We start from the raw sequence: 14,818 nt of genomic DNA, 5'->3' as shown, positions 1-14,818 counted from the left end.
TCTGGATGTTAAGTGAGGGTGTTTTTGGAAGAGGTTAACATATAAATAGGTAGATTTTAACATTAGATTAGATTAACATTTTAAACAGATGATCTTCCATTCCGCAGTCTTAGTGGGCCTCATCCAACCAGTGAAGATAAGAATAGAAGGAAAAGTCTGATCTTCCCCCAGGTAAGAGAGAACTGTTCAGCTAATGGCCTTCAAACTGGACCGTCAGTTCTTGGGCCTTCGAATTTAAACATCAGCTCTCCCTGAGCCTCTAGTATCACCAGTCCAACCTGCAGATTTGGACTTGTCAGCTGTAACAGCTACGTGGAGCAAACTCCTTTAAAAGATGGGGAGCAGGGAACACAGGTGTTGAGGACAGCCTAGATTCTGATTCCTTGTCTGACAGTTAGGAAATATGAGACCTGGGCAAGTCACTTCCCATCAGATGCATACACACTTAAACTAATCTTTATCTTGCATGATCTTTGTGAGCATTAAAACATACCCAGGAAAGAATGTCTGGGAAAGTCTATCAGTTCTACCTGGGTCTGGGTCTCACTGGCTGGCAACTGACACCCTGGCGACCACTTCCTGAGCTGGGGCAGGAGTGTTTTTGTACCAGAGGCACCTGATCATGCAGGGCTGTGTCTTGGCTGCTGGCACAGAGATACACGGCGGAGTCCATCAGCTCCAAGGAAGTCAAGTTCAGCTCAGAGCGAGAGTCACTGAACTGTTTTCCTGAGAATCGATCCGGGAGGTGAGCTTCTCCGCTCACTTTCTGGTTGTAATACTGAACGAGGAACTGGGGGCCCTGGCCCAGGGCCTGTTGGTACCAGTACACGGAGAAGTGTCCAGAGTCAGGGGAACATCTCAGAGTCGCTTGCTGCTTTCTTGACTTGATCAGGTATTTGGGGGTCTGGGTGACTTCAGAATCCACCAGGCCTGTTGGGAAGGAGACAAGGAAGGTAAGGGCAGAGCACAGGGGAAGCCTCCTGCTGCAGCCCTCATCGCCAGGCTTCTATCTCAGGGAGGTAAAGACATCTCAGAAAGTCCCACACTGTGTCCAGGACTCATCTGCTCCCAGGAGGCAGACAGTCACACAGCAGAGGAGCCTGGAGCCCATGGCAGCATCAGGAACCCAAGACCACTGCTGGCTGGGGGCGGGGCTCCTGGGGTGAGTGGTGTAAAGTGCTGACCCTCCTGTTTCCCCCGATTGGAGCGTTTGCCTATGACGTCACTGCTCTGTGTCTCTGCAGGCCATTTCCTGATCCACTGGACCCCTTGCCAGGACCCAGGGCTGGCTCCTCTATGCCCTTCCCTGTCTTGCACAGCCCCTCAGCAAAGGGTGGGTGTGAGGTGAGCACTGTCCCCAGGTCCCCATATGCCCATCACATGGCTTTTTCTTCTCTTCCTGTCCCTGCCAGACACTCATCACCCTGCCCTCACCAGCCACACTAATCCCCTCACCTCCACTCTCCATGGTGCTCCAGGAGAGAATCCCTGGGCACATCCTGAGGCTCCAGGCATGTCCCCACTCCCCTGGGCAGTGAGGAGTCTGTGCTGACTCCATGTGTCCCTGGACCACTCAGGAACTCAAACCTGTTCCCTGATGCAGGCATGTAGCCAAGGTTCCCCTAAGCTGCCCTCTCCAGGGTGACTCTCACCCCTCCCAGCACACCCTGCTTACCATGGACCCACAGTGCCTCCTAGTGGCCAACGGTCCACAGTCTCCCGGATCTGCACCTTCTGTCTAAATCAAGAACAGAAATTTAGATGCTCCATGGCTTAGGTAGTGACGGCCTCTCCTTTCAGGTGTGAGCCTGGCCGGCACCTTTCCCAGGAGACCAAGGCCAGACCCTGCTCCTTGGTGGCCATGTGTGACTGAAGGGCCGTGATCAAGAATGCCGATATGTCAGAGCAGATGCAACGGGACACGTTGGAGTGTGCTGCTCAGGCCCTGGAGAAGTATAATACAGAGAAGGCCACCGTGGCCCACGTCAAGGAGTCTAACAAGAAGTACCACCCCATCTGGCACTGCATCGAGGGAAGAACTTCTGTAGTTATGTGACATGTGAAACCAAGGACTTCATCTGCTTCTCCCTGGGCCAAGTGGCCAATCTCCTGCTCAAATCCAGTTAAAAGCATGGACTGTGCCACACACCCGGTGATCCATCCAAAAACCAGGGCTGCAGCCTGAAGTCCAAATACCAGAGACTGCAGTCTTCAGCCCTGCCTAAGGGAACACCTCCGTCTCTGTTCCTTTATTGGGTTTTGTACAGGGCATTCTCTGTACTGCAAAATGGCTTACATTTTTCTATTCCATACCTCTCTACCACATGTTTTCTTTTTTTTCTTTTAAAAATCCATTCCTTTAAAGAAAGAAGTCTTTCGGAGAAGGGTGTGTTAATTACCATTTGTTCAAATAATCTAGAGTTGAAGATGGCCTCGTTAGTTATCTTGGATGGGCTGGTGGGGTGATTCCTTGAAGTTTCTGCGGGATGTAACAGACTAGCCTATTCAGCCCTCCTGCATTTCATTCCTGCCCATCCTGCTTCTGCTGTGCATGGAAGAATGCTACTCAGAAGTGCATGTTGAGAGAGGCATGGCAGAGAAACTACTGGACTAACTCTTATTCCTAATCTGATAAGTACCTTCCTTAAGCGCTCCTTTTGTGATAACTGCTATAGAGTGCTCTGGGCCTTGGGCCTCAAGAGATGATGAATGTGTCGTGGAACACCTTTAAGCTTTCTATGGCTGTAAAATGGAAATATGCTGGTAAGAAAGTTGGCCTAATGAGAAATTTGTTGGGCTCTAGACATTTCACCTCCCCTGCCTGGCCAAAGTATACTCTAAAGATCAAAGGTGGTCTTAAAGGAAAAAACCTCTTAAGTAGCAGCGCTCCTTGTGATTATAAAGTCTGCAGGAATTTAAACTTACAAGCCTGCTGTTCTGTGCTTTAACTAGCTGTGTTCACATATGAGTTGGAGCTTTCGTTAAAAGACACAATTAAAACAAAAAAGAATAGATATTCCCCACAACCCCACCTGCAACCCCTCTACACACAGATACGCACACAGACACACAAATACACACGCCTGATCTACTGTCTTCCCAGCCTGACAGAATTAGGGTTGATCCTCAAATCCACTCTTATCCTCTGGAGGTAAAGGACTGGATGATCTGACATTTTTACTAAGAAGGAAGTAATTTTGCACCACTACAATGCCAGTAGTTAGCTAAGATGAAAATACATGACCACAAAATAAATGCTCTGAAGATCTCAAGTGAATCCGCCAGGAAACATGTATTCCATAACTACTTCTGATTAATCTGATGCATATATTTCCAGATTTCCTATTGAAATTAAGCTTATTACCAAATTCTAGGTAAGGCATTTTATAAAGAGGTTTTGTATATGTGGACTCATTTATTTCTGCACTTGTAAAATTTTGATATAATGAGGCAATGGAGGATATATTTTGACTTTGAAAGATTTTTGATAAGGGAGGTGGGCCAACCTGGCCTAGGTTAGGTGAGATGCTAAGGAAGTTGGGGGTGGGGGAAGAACACACAAAGCCAGTCTGTCTTCCTTCAATGGACTCACACGGAGTTTTGGATGATTGATAATTAATTGAAGTTGGTTTCTCTTTGATGACTCCAGACAGCTTGCTCAAAGCAGACCACATGGACAGGCCACTTTAAAAACTACCTTGTGATTTGGGAAGGGACGTGACCATAGCTTAGTTGGTAAAGAATCCGCGTGCAATGCAGGAGACCCTGGTTCGATTCCTGGGTTGGGAAGATCCCCTGGAGAAGGGATAGGCTACCCACTCCAGTATTCTTGGGCTTCCCTTGTGGCTCAGCTGGTAAAGAATCCACCTGCAATGTGGGAGACCCTGGTTCGATTCTTGGGTCGGGAAGATCCCCTGGAGAAGGGAAAGGTTACCCACTCCAGTGTTCTGGCCTGGAGAATTCCAGGAACTATACAGTCCATGGAGTCGTAAAGAGTCAGACATGACTCAGTGAATTTCACATTCACTTTCATGACCCAGATGAAGGAAGAACAGTGTGGCTGGAGTAGAAAGGGCCAGGAAGCTGATGCCAGGGAGGTGGGGAGAGGGATGATTTACCCACCCAGGAAAGGTGGGCAAGAGAAGAGAGCGTGTGAGAGCCAGGCTGGGGGAGAACCTTCCTGAGAGACAGCAGTGAGCTGCCTGAGGTGAGACAGGAGGGCCTATTTTTATCTAATTTACCAACAATCTTCTCTCCTGGAGGTCTCAGGCTCAGGTGATGACTAGGAGTCAGAGCTGGGGAAAATCCTGGTTCATAGGGACGATACAGAGAAAAGACAGCAATGGATGGTGGACACATGTCCGCAAGGCCTGGAGTGAGGTCCGGGCCCGCACAGACCACACACTCAGGGTCACACTGCAGGCACGTGGCAGCAGAGCCCTGAGGCTCCTGGTGCTGGGAGCCCACAAGCGAGGGGGCTGCCTTGCCTTTTTGCACAGAGAGGAGGTGACCCTGCAGCGCTGTGGAGTAACTGCTGGCGCAGAAGTACACAGATGTCTGGGAGCGGCTGGCAGACTCCAGCGTGAGAGGGAAGTTCTCTGTGCTTGGTCTGGAGACATTGTACCCGTCGGGCACGTCTCCCTTTTCCGTGGTGGAAGGGCCATCTGAGTAATGGATCAGCCTCAGCCCGTGTCCTGGGTCTTGTCGGTACCAGTACATATAATCATATTTCAGATCCTGAGTGCATCTCAGTGTCACCCTCTGTCCTCTCCTCACCACCTGGAATCTGGGGTCCTGAGTGACACCAGCATGGACTGCCCCTGTGGAGAAGGAGGACCGATGCTGCGGTCACAGTGGACAGGCTTAGTGCTGGGACCCCCAAGGGTACCCCCGCCCCCAGGACTCACCTGCCTGCAGGAGACAGAAGACCACACAGCCCAGGAGGCAGGGGCTCATGGCGGGGGCGGGGCGGGCAGAGGGCCCTCTGGGCTGAGTGTGGATGAGAGGGAGAGGGGCTCTTCAGGGAGTCCTTCTGAGATGTCACTGTCCCTGCCAGGTCCCAAGAGCCAACCTGTCACTCAGGGGGCCACGCCCATTCCCCAGAGGCTCAAATCAGAAATGAACCTAAGTGAACAGTTCACAACAGGAAGACCCATCCAGCTCAATAGGCATAAGCCTTACAAGTTGTTGTAACCTGTAAACTGTTTGCAACTTTATGTATACTTTGTTCCAGAGATAATTCTTCATTAAACTTATATTCATCTTATTTATCCACATATTTATGTAGCCTTTTTAAAGTCATATTTAACTGGAGTATAATTGCTTTGCAAAGTGTGTTGGTTTCTCCTGTACACCACGTGACTCAGCCGTTAGTATGCGTATATCCCTCCCTCTTGAACTTCCCTCCCTCTGAGCCCCGCACTTGACCCCTCTAGGTCCTCAGAGAGCAAAGAGCTGAGCTCCCTGTGCAGTACAGCAGCTTCCCACTAGCTCTCTACTTTGCATATGTAATGTGATCTCTTAGTTTTGATTCTTGGGGAAAAGTCCTTATAGCCTTCTGCTGCCCTTTATGACTCTTGCGTCCCACTTATGCCTTCAAGTGTCCGTTTCTACTTTGTTTAGCTGACTGCAATTGTATTTATTTTTGTTTCTTCCACCTGATTCTTCTGGTATCTGGTTCCCCAACCTTGGGGCAGGCTCATCAACATTTGAAGAATCCTTTGAGTCTATTTCTTACCAATTCGCGGATAGACTGGGCACCTGCTGAATGCGGCTACAGCTCCTTCATGTTCAGCAGAGCACGTGCTTCCCGTGTCTGAATGGGGGAAGCAGCACGGCTGTAACCCACCTTTCTTCTAGGAGAGTAGATGGTTGCTCTGCACCGTGGGTGACGTGGGAGCACAAAGGAAGACAGATGCGGAAGGGACTGGGGGAGGTGGCAGACTCGGGGCGAACGGAAACTGCTCCCTATTTATCTGAGACAGACATTCCATGAAAGTAACTCCTCCTCCCTAAGTAGCATAGACGAAAGTGAAAGTGTTAGTTGCTCAGTCGTGTCCGACTCTGCAACCCCATGGACTAGATCTAGCCCACCAGGCTCCTCTGTCCATGGGATTTTCCAGGCAAGAATACTGGAGTGGATTGCCGTTTTCTTCTCCAAGGGATCTTCCTGACCCAGTGATCAAAACCAGGTCTCCTGCATTGCAGACTCTTTACCATCTGAGCCACCAGGGAAGCCTTTATGTAGCATGCCTGATCTTAATGAACAGATATCACAGAGCCCCAAACTACCCTGTTACACATAACCCCCGACTTTGAAGGACCCCTACTTGATGCAATGCTCTGCTGTTGTGATCTTCAAACACTCAACAACAGTTGAAACAGGGGCCCTGCAAATTATGCAGCTGGTCCTGGTTACATGGTTTTGGACCTGTGATGACCTCCTGATGTTCTGGGTTTCCTTGATCCCAAGCACATGTCTGGGGTCTGGGTAATGCTGCATTCCTGGCACCTGGGAGAGAGAGGCATAGAAACGAAAGTCAGAAGCAGCAAAGGAGTCTGAATTCATGACCACAGCAGCAAGACTTGACCTGGGGTCTGGCAAGCCCACGAGTGGTTCCACCTCTAGCTCAGAACTTCTTTCTTCCAGAAGACAGCAGGGCACCCAGCACAGGAGACTCATGCCCAGGCCATGCCAGAAGAGAAAGAGCGGCTTTCCAGCTCAAGGCCTGTGTCTTGGATACTTATGGTCGAAGCAAAGGGGACCCGTGTCTCAACATGGAATGGTCTCTCACCAAAATTCCTAGTGCCCACGGTCTTGCCAGGGGAGAAGGCACGGAGTGAGGATGAAACCTAGCTATGTGTGTGTCTCGTGGAATCTCAACATCATTTCCTGGGAAGTGATGACTTCTTGTCAAAGTATCATTATCAAATGATTTCAGGGAATGGGTTCATGAGAACAAATTTATGAAGGTGAGTAAATAAATTTTACACAAAGTAGCTTGCAGCAGCTGGCATGACCTTTTAATGGTCGTGTCATCAAGCCATCCATCTCCAGATAGGACAGTCCCTGACATGGATGTGGTACTCACATGGTTTCAAGCACTTCTTTAACCATAAGACTTTCCGGAAGCACCTAACTTTCTTCAATATTTTGCACTTGCCTAAAACGGAATTGCTTTAATGGGTATAGAACTTATATTTTCAGTAAAAAGATGCCTGAGTAAAACAAATCTCTAGCAACAGATATCAAATTGTTGGTAGTCAGGGGAGGAGAGAGGCATGGGAAAGGGCCTGAAGAAACTTTCTGGCAATGGAAATATTCTTTATTGTAATAGGGTGGATTTTGCATGGCACATTTATATATGTTGATTGAAACCACAGATCTGTCCATTATACAGTGCGTAATGTTTATGGTATTTACAGATGAACTTTGAACAACACAGGTTTGAACTGAGTGGGTCCATTTATGTGTGGATGTTTTAATAAATACTTACCAAGGGAAATTGGAAGACTCTTGCTCCTTGGAAGAAAAGCAGTGACAAACCTAGACAGGATATTAAAAAGCAGAGCCATCACTTTGCCAACCAAGGTCCGTCTAGTCAAAGCTATGGTTTTTCCATTACTCATGTATGGATGTGAGAGCTGGACCATAAAGAAAGCTGAGTGCCGAAGAATTGATGCTTTTGAGCTGTGGTGTTGGAGACGACTCTTGAGAGTCCCTTGGACAGCAAGGAGATAAAACCAGTCAATCCTAAAGGAAATCAATCCTAAATATTCATTGGAAGGACTGAAGCTGAAACGCCAATACTTTGGCCACCAGATGTGAAGAGCTGACTCATTGGAAAAGACCCTGATGCTGGGAGAGATTGAAGGTGGGAGGAGAAGGGGACGACAGAGGATGAGATGGTTGGATGGCATCACTGACTCCATGGACTTGAGTTTGAGCAAGCTCTGGGAATTGGTGGTGGACAAGGAAGCCTGGCATGCTGCAGTCCATGGGGTCTCAGAAGTCAGACACGACTGAGTGACTGTACTGAACTAAAGGTACTGCCCAATTTGACTGGCTGAATCTGTAGACCTGGAATCCCGCATACAGATGGATGAATGTGAAGTTATACACAAAGTTTTGATTACGGCGTTGTGGATGCCTCAGGGATCCAAAAGCCTGCATAGGGCTTCCCAGGTGGCACAGTGGTAAAGAATCCCCCTGCCATTGAGGAGACGTGGATTTGACCCCTGGGTCAGGAAGATCTCCTGGAGAGGGAAATGGAAACCCACTGCAGGATTTTGCCTGGGGAATCCCATAGACAGAGGAGCCTGGCAGGCTACAGTGCATAGGGTCGCAAAGAGTCAGACACAACTGAGCACACACATATAATTCACATTTTAAAATATCTAGGAGGCATATATATTACACACTCTTGTTAATTTCATGTGATGACTCATCAGGCATGAATGAATTTTTCCTGTGACTTCTGATATCCTCAACTGTAGGATTTCAAGGTAACATATGTCCATTTCTACCTTTGCACCTAGGAAATGGTAGAAGAGGCTGTCAGAGTTTAGCAAAGGGAATCAAGAAGTCCAGAGTGCTGTTATGCGCCAGGGACTTCCTGCTTATTAAGTAGTTATAGAGCAGTGGAACATGGTGTAACGCTATTATAATGTATCACCTTGACTATGCCACAGATATTTAATTAAACATTATTCTGGGTGTTATATGAGGATGCTGTTAGAAGAGGTTAACATGTAAACAGGTAGATTTTAATATGAGGTTAGATTAACATTGTAGCATTGTAAACAGATGACCTTTCATAGTGTTGGTGAGCATCATCCAACCAGTGAAGACATGAATAGAACAGAGAGACTGATCCTCCCCAAGTAAGAGGCAATTGTCCAGGTGGCGGCCTTCAAACTGGACCATTAGTTCTTCAGCTTTTGAACTAAAACTCAGCTCTCCCTGGGTCTCCAGTACCACCAGCCAGTATCCAGTTTTGGGACTTACCAGCCTTAACAACCATGTGAACCTACTCTTTTAAAACATGTATACAAATGTTTGTTCTATGGCGGGACAGTTCTAAGGGGGGCAAGGACCACAGGTGTTGAGGAGACTTGAGTCTGATTCCTTGTCTGACAGTAATGAAGTATGAGACCTGGGCAAGTCAGTTACCCTCGGGTGTATAAACAATTACAATAATACTTATCTTGCATGATCTTTGTGAGCATTAAAACACGGCAAGGAAAGAATGTCTGGGAAAATCTGTCCACTCTACCAGAGCCTGGGCCTGGCTGGCTGGCAGCCAACACCCTCAAGGCCACTTCCTGAGCTGGGGCAGGAGTGTTTTTGTCCCAGAGGCAACTGATCATGCGAGGCTGTGTCTTGGCTGCTGGCACAGAGATACACGGCTGAGTCTGTCAGCTCCAAGGAGCTCAAATTCAGCTCAGAGCGAAAGTCACTAAATTGTTTTGCTGAGAATCGATCTGGCATGTTTTCTTCTCCACTAGGTTGTCCGCGGTAATATTGAACGAGGAACCGGGGGCCCTGGCCCAGGGCTTGTTGGTACCAGTTCACAGAGCGGTGTCCAGATTCAGGGGAACATCTCAGAGTCGCTTGCTCCTTTCTTGATTTGATCAGGTATTTGGGGGTCTGGGTGACTTCAGAATCCACCAGGCCTGTTGGGAAGGAGACAAGGAAGCTAAGGGCAGAGCACAGGGGAAGCCTCCTGCTGCAGCCCTCATCACCAGGCTTCTATCCCAGAGAGGCAAAGACATCTCAGAAGCTCCCACACTGTGTCCAGGACTCACCTGCTCCCAGGAGATAGAGAGTCACACAGCAGAGGAGTCTGGAGCCCATGGCAGCATCAGGAACCCAAGACTGCTGCTGGCTGGGGGAGAGGCTCCTGGGGTGAGTGGTGTAGAGTGCTGACCCTCCTGTTCCCTGATTGGAGCATTTGCCTATGACATCACTGCTCTCTGTCTCTGCAGGCTGCCCTTGTCCCCTGGACCCCTTGGGAGGACCCAGGGCTGGCTCTTCTATGCCCTTCCCTGTCCTGCACAGCAGCTCAGCAAAGGGTGGGTGTGAAGTGTGCATTCTCCCCATGTCTCCATATGTCCACAATATGACTTCTCCTCTCTCTGCTCCTTCCTGACACTCATCACCGAGCCCTCACCAGCCACCTGAACCCCTCACCCTCCACTTCCCATGCAGGGTCCCCCTGAGTACATCCTGAAGCTCCAGGGATGTCCCCACTCCCCTGGGCAGTGAGGAGTCAGCCCTAGTTCCTTGTGTCCTGGAAGCACTAGGGGAACTCACACCTGCTCCCTGATGCAGGCATGTAGTCAAGGTTCCCTTAAGCTCCGCTCTCTTGGGTGCCTCTTCAACCCCTCCCAGGCAGCCTGCTTACCATGGGCCCACAGTGGCTCCTAGTGGCCAATGGTCCACAGTCTCATGGATTTGTACTTTAGGTCTAAAGCAGGAATGGAAATTCCCAACAGCCCTCAGGACAACCCCTCCACACACACACACACACACACATACACACACACGCATGCACGCGCGCACACACACACACACACCCTCACACTCCTGTTCTTATGCCTCCCCAACCTGGCTGAATTAGGGTTGATCTTGAAATCCACTCAGCCTCTGGAGGTAGAAGATTGTATGAAGAGACACTTCAACTAAGAAAAAAAAATTGCTCCACCATCACTATCACGGTAGTCTGCTAAGAGGAAATAGTACAGGCCATAAAATAAACACTCTGATGGTCTCAAGTGAAGCCATCCTGGAAACATGTATTCCATAGCTCCTTCTGATTAATCAGAACCATATATTTCCAGATTTTATGTTTAAATTAAGTATTGCCAAATTCTAAGTAGTGTACTTTATAAAGAGGTTTTATACATATGAACCTATTTATTTCTAATCTTATAAAATCTTGAAATAACTATCCAGTCAGTAGAAGACGTAGGGGGACTTCTCTCCAAAGAAGACATGCAGATGGTCAACAAGCACAAGAAAAGTTTGGCAACAACAATAATTGTTAAAGGAATGCAAGTCAAAACTATAGTGAGGTATCACCTCACACTGGTCAGAATAAGCATCATTAAAAAGTCTGCAAGTAATAAATGCTGGAGACAGTGTGGAGAAAAAGAAACCCTCCTACACTGTTGGTGGGAATGAAAACTGGCATAGCTATTAGAAGAGTTCAGTTCAGTTCAGTTGCTCAGTTGTGTCCGACTTCTCGAGACCCCATGAACTGCAGCATGCCAGGCCTCCCTGTCTAGGACCAACTCCCAGAGCTACTGTGGGCCCATGGTAAGCAGGCTGCCTGGGAGGGGTTGAAGAGTCCACCCAAACCCATGTCCACTGAGTCAGTGATGCCATCCAACCATCTCATCCTCTGTCACCCCCCTCTCCTCCTGCCCTCAATCTTTCCCAGCATCAGGGTCTTTTCAAATGAGTCTTAGAAGAGTATGGAGGCTGTTTAAGAAACTAAAAATAGAGTTACTGTATGATCTTGCAATCCCATCTGTAGACATAAAATTAGACAAAACTATAATTCTAAAAAATACATGGACCTCATGTTCTTCGTGGCACTATTTACAATACTCAAGATATAGAAGCATCCTAAATATTCATCAACAAATGAATAGATATATAGTATGTATATATATACATATTATATATATATATATATACACAGTGGAGTATTACTCAGCCACAAAAAGAATGAAATAATGTTATTTTCAATAAAATGTTTGGACCTAGAGATTAACATACTAATGGAGTAAGGCAGAGAAAGACAAATATTATATGATACAGCTTACAAGTGGAATCTAAAAAAATTAGGTAAAAATGAACTTATTTACAAAACAGAAATAGACCCACAGACATAGAAAAGAAACTCATGGTTACAATGAGGAAAAGTGAAAGTGGAAATTGCTAGTCGCTTAGTCGTGTCTGACTCGTAGACTGTAGCCTACCAGGCTTCCCTGTCCGTGCAATTTCCCAGGCAAGAACACTGGAGTCTGTCACCATTTCCTTCTTCAGGGTATCTTCCCAACCCAGGGAGGGAACCCGGGTCTCCTGCATTGCAGCAGATTCTTTACCGCCTGAGCCAGCAGGAGAAAGGTGGTGCTGCTGCTGCTAAGTCACGTCAATCGTGTCCGACTCTGTGTGACCCCATAGACGGCAGCCCACCAGGCTTCCCCCTCCCTGGGATTCTCCAGGCAAGAACACTGGAGTGGGTTGCCATTTCCTTCTCCAGTGCATGAAAGTGAAAAGTGAAAGTGAAGTCTCTCAATCGTGTCTGACTCTTAGCGGGGAGGGATCAATTAGGAGTTTGAGATGAACATATAAGCATTACAATATATAAAATAAATAATAGATAATCAACAGGGACCTACTACATAGCACAGGGAATTGTACTTGGTATTTTCTAACAGCTTACAAGGAAGAAGATTCTGAAAACATATACATACACACATATGTATTTTCGTTGCTGCTTTTCAGTCACTAAATTGTGTCTTACTCTTTGCGACCCCATGGACTGTAGCATCCCAGGTTCCTCTGTCTTCCACTATCTCCCAGAGTTAGCTCAGACTCATCCATTTAATCAGTGATGCCATCCAACCATCTCATCCTCTGTCATCCCCTTCTCCTCCTGCCTTCAATCTTTCCCAGCATCAGGGATTTTTCCAATGAGTCAGCTCTTCACATCAGATAGCCAAAGTATTGGAGCTTTAGCTGCAGCATCAGTCCTTCCAATGAATGTTCAGGGTGATTTCCTTTAGGATTGACTGGTTTGATCTCCTTGCAGTCCAAGGAACTCTCAAAAGTCTTCTCCAACACCACAGTTTGAAAGCATCAATTCTTCAGTGCTCAGCCTTCTTTATGTTCCAACTCTCACATCCATGCATGACTACTGAAGAATCCATAGCTTTGACTAGACAGACCTTTATTGGCAAAGTGATGTTTCTGCTTTTTAATATGCTGTCTAGGTTTGTCATTGCTTTTATTCCAAGGAGCAAGTGTCTTTTAATTTTGTGACTGCAGTCCCCATCTGCAGTGATTTTGGAGCTCAGGTAAATGAAATCTGTTACTGCTTCTACGTTTTCCGCTTCTATATGTGTATGTGTATATATGCATCACCAAATCACTGAGCTGTACACCTGGAACTAAGACAACAGTATAAATCAACTATACAGGTGATACAAAGGAGAAATAGAAAAAATCCCAACTCCAGCTTCTGAGATTGTCAGACTTAGGAGACTTAGAGAAACTGAAAAGGAGTGGCAACTTGGATTCACACCCACATTTAATTATAAGCCATAGCTTTTTAAAGAAACCATACTATGTTACTATAATCACTTTAAAGTATACTCCCCGGGAGCTGTACTAACGAGAATACTTTGATTAGAAGAGTGCTCAGTATGGCATATTCTGACAAGACTTAAGACATAGCCAGAAAAGAAAATGTTGAAACATTCACACAAACTGGAAGTCTGGGCTTGAATCCAGTTGTTCATACACGAGGATAAATGTCTGAATTTTGCTGGGGAAAAAAACTCCATGCAGCTCTGTTCACAGCATATCTGTGCGTGCTCAGTCATGTCCAACTTTTTGTGACCCCATGGACTGTAGCCCACCAGGCCCCTCTCTCCATGGAATTTTCCAGGTAAGAATATTGGGCTGGGCTGCCATTCTCTACTCCTGGGGATCTTCCCCACCCAGGGATGGAACCCACGTCTTCCACACATCTCCTGCATCTCCTCCATTGAAAACAGATCTTTTACCACTGAGCCACTCTATGCAAATGGGCATTAATTATCACAAGTTATATGTTTACATACTTGGCTTTTTCTATGAAAGCAAAGGTTGTCAGACAGTTTTCATAGAAGGACTTATGTCTCCCCTAAATTCAACTGTTGAAGTCCTAAACCCCGTGAGACTGTATTGAACTTAGGACCTTGAGGGAGGTGGTTACAGATGAATAGCATTATGCGAGGGGACTCTAACACAGCGTAACTAGCATCCTCATGTGAGAGGAGGAGATGCCAGAGAGCCCTTTCTCTGTGAAAACCCAGAGGAGAGGTCCCATGAGGACACGGGGAGGAGGCAGCTGGCTTCCAGCCAGGAGCAGAGTTCTCACCGGAAACAAACCCTAGCACCTGCATCTTGGCTTTCAGGCCCCAGAACTGTGAGAAAATCAGCGTGTGTGGTCCAAGTCACACAGCCTGGTGTTTATTACGGCAGCCTGAGAAGGTCCCCGGGAGGAGGGCATGGCCACCCACTCCAGTATCCTTGCCTGGAGAATCCCATGGACAGAGGAGCCTGCCAGGCTACAGTCCACGGCATTGCAGAGAGTCAGATGCGACAGAGCAGCTAAGCACAGCACAGCATGAGCAAACTAGTCAACAGTATAGCACCGTAGCAAGTCAGGACAAGAAGCAAGGAGGAAGGCAGGTCTAAGCCAGGCCCTGAGAAATGAGTAGTACCCGGTCATGTGTGGAGAGGAGAGAGGGCCCGTGGGGCCGTGGGAAGACAGAGAGTGGATGCAGAGGATTTAAGATCCTTCTGTGTTTCAGGGAATTTAGCAAAGTGTGGTCACAGAGCGTGTCGCATCCTGAGATGGCCCCAAAGCAGTGATCTGAAGCAAATAGAATCTGGGTGGTGAAGTGATTCCAGGGAAGCAGAATTGATCTGGAGAGCCTCTGCCTGTTTATAACCAGGGGAGCCACGCCCTCTTCTGTGTGTGGGAGGCACCGAACCATGCCCAGAGGACGCAGGCAAGGGAGAGAGGTCTAGAAGGAA

The 14,818-nt window shown here is 47.5% G+C and overlaps 1 pseudogene and 2 gene segments (V, D, J or C); 1 reads left to right on the top strand and 2 right to left on the bottom strand.

The window, feature by feature from the left end:
* Positions 1–1,861: 1,861 nt before the first annotated feature.
* Positions 1,862–2,487, top strand: LOC105613885 (dynein light chain 1, cytoplasmic-like; annotated as a pseudogene).
* A 208-nt stretch (positions 2,488–2,695) lies between these two features.
* LOC114114445 (T cell receptor beta variable 6-2-like) lies at positions 2,696–5,053 on the bottom strand. The segment is given in 3 exon segments: positions 2,696–2,742; positions 4,242–4,820; positions 4,908–5,053. Coding segments are annotated over 3 exon segments (675 nt in total).
* Positions 5,054–8,774: 3,721 nt separating this feature from the next.
* LOC101114950 (T cell receptor beta variable 5-5-like) lies at positions 8,775–9,894 on the bottom strand. The segment is given in 2 exon segments: positions 8,775–9,675; positions 9,808–9,894. Coding segments are annotated over 2 exon segments (453 nt in total).
* Positions 9,895–14,818: the final 4,924 nt, after the last annotated feature.

Source organism: Ovis aries, chromosome 4 (assembly GCF_016772045.2).
Source record: "Ovis aries strain OAR_USU_Benz2616 breed Rambouillet chromosome 4, ARS-UI_Ramb_v3.0, whole genome shotgun sequence".
Classification (NCBI taxonomy): Eukaryota; Metazoa; Chordata; class Mammalia; order Artiodactyla; family Bovidae; genus Ovis; species Ovis aries.
This window is presented reverse-complemented; position numbering and strand designations above follow the sequence as displayed.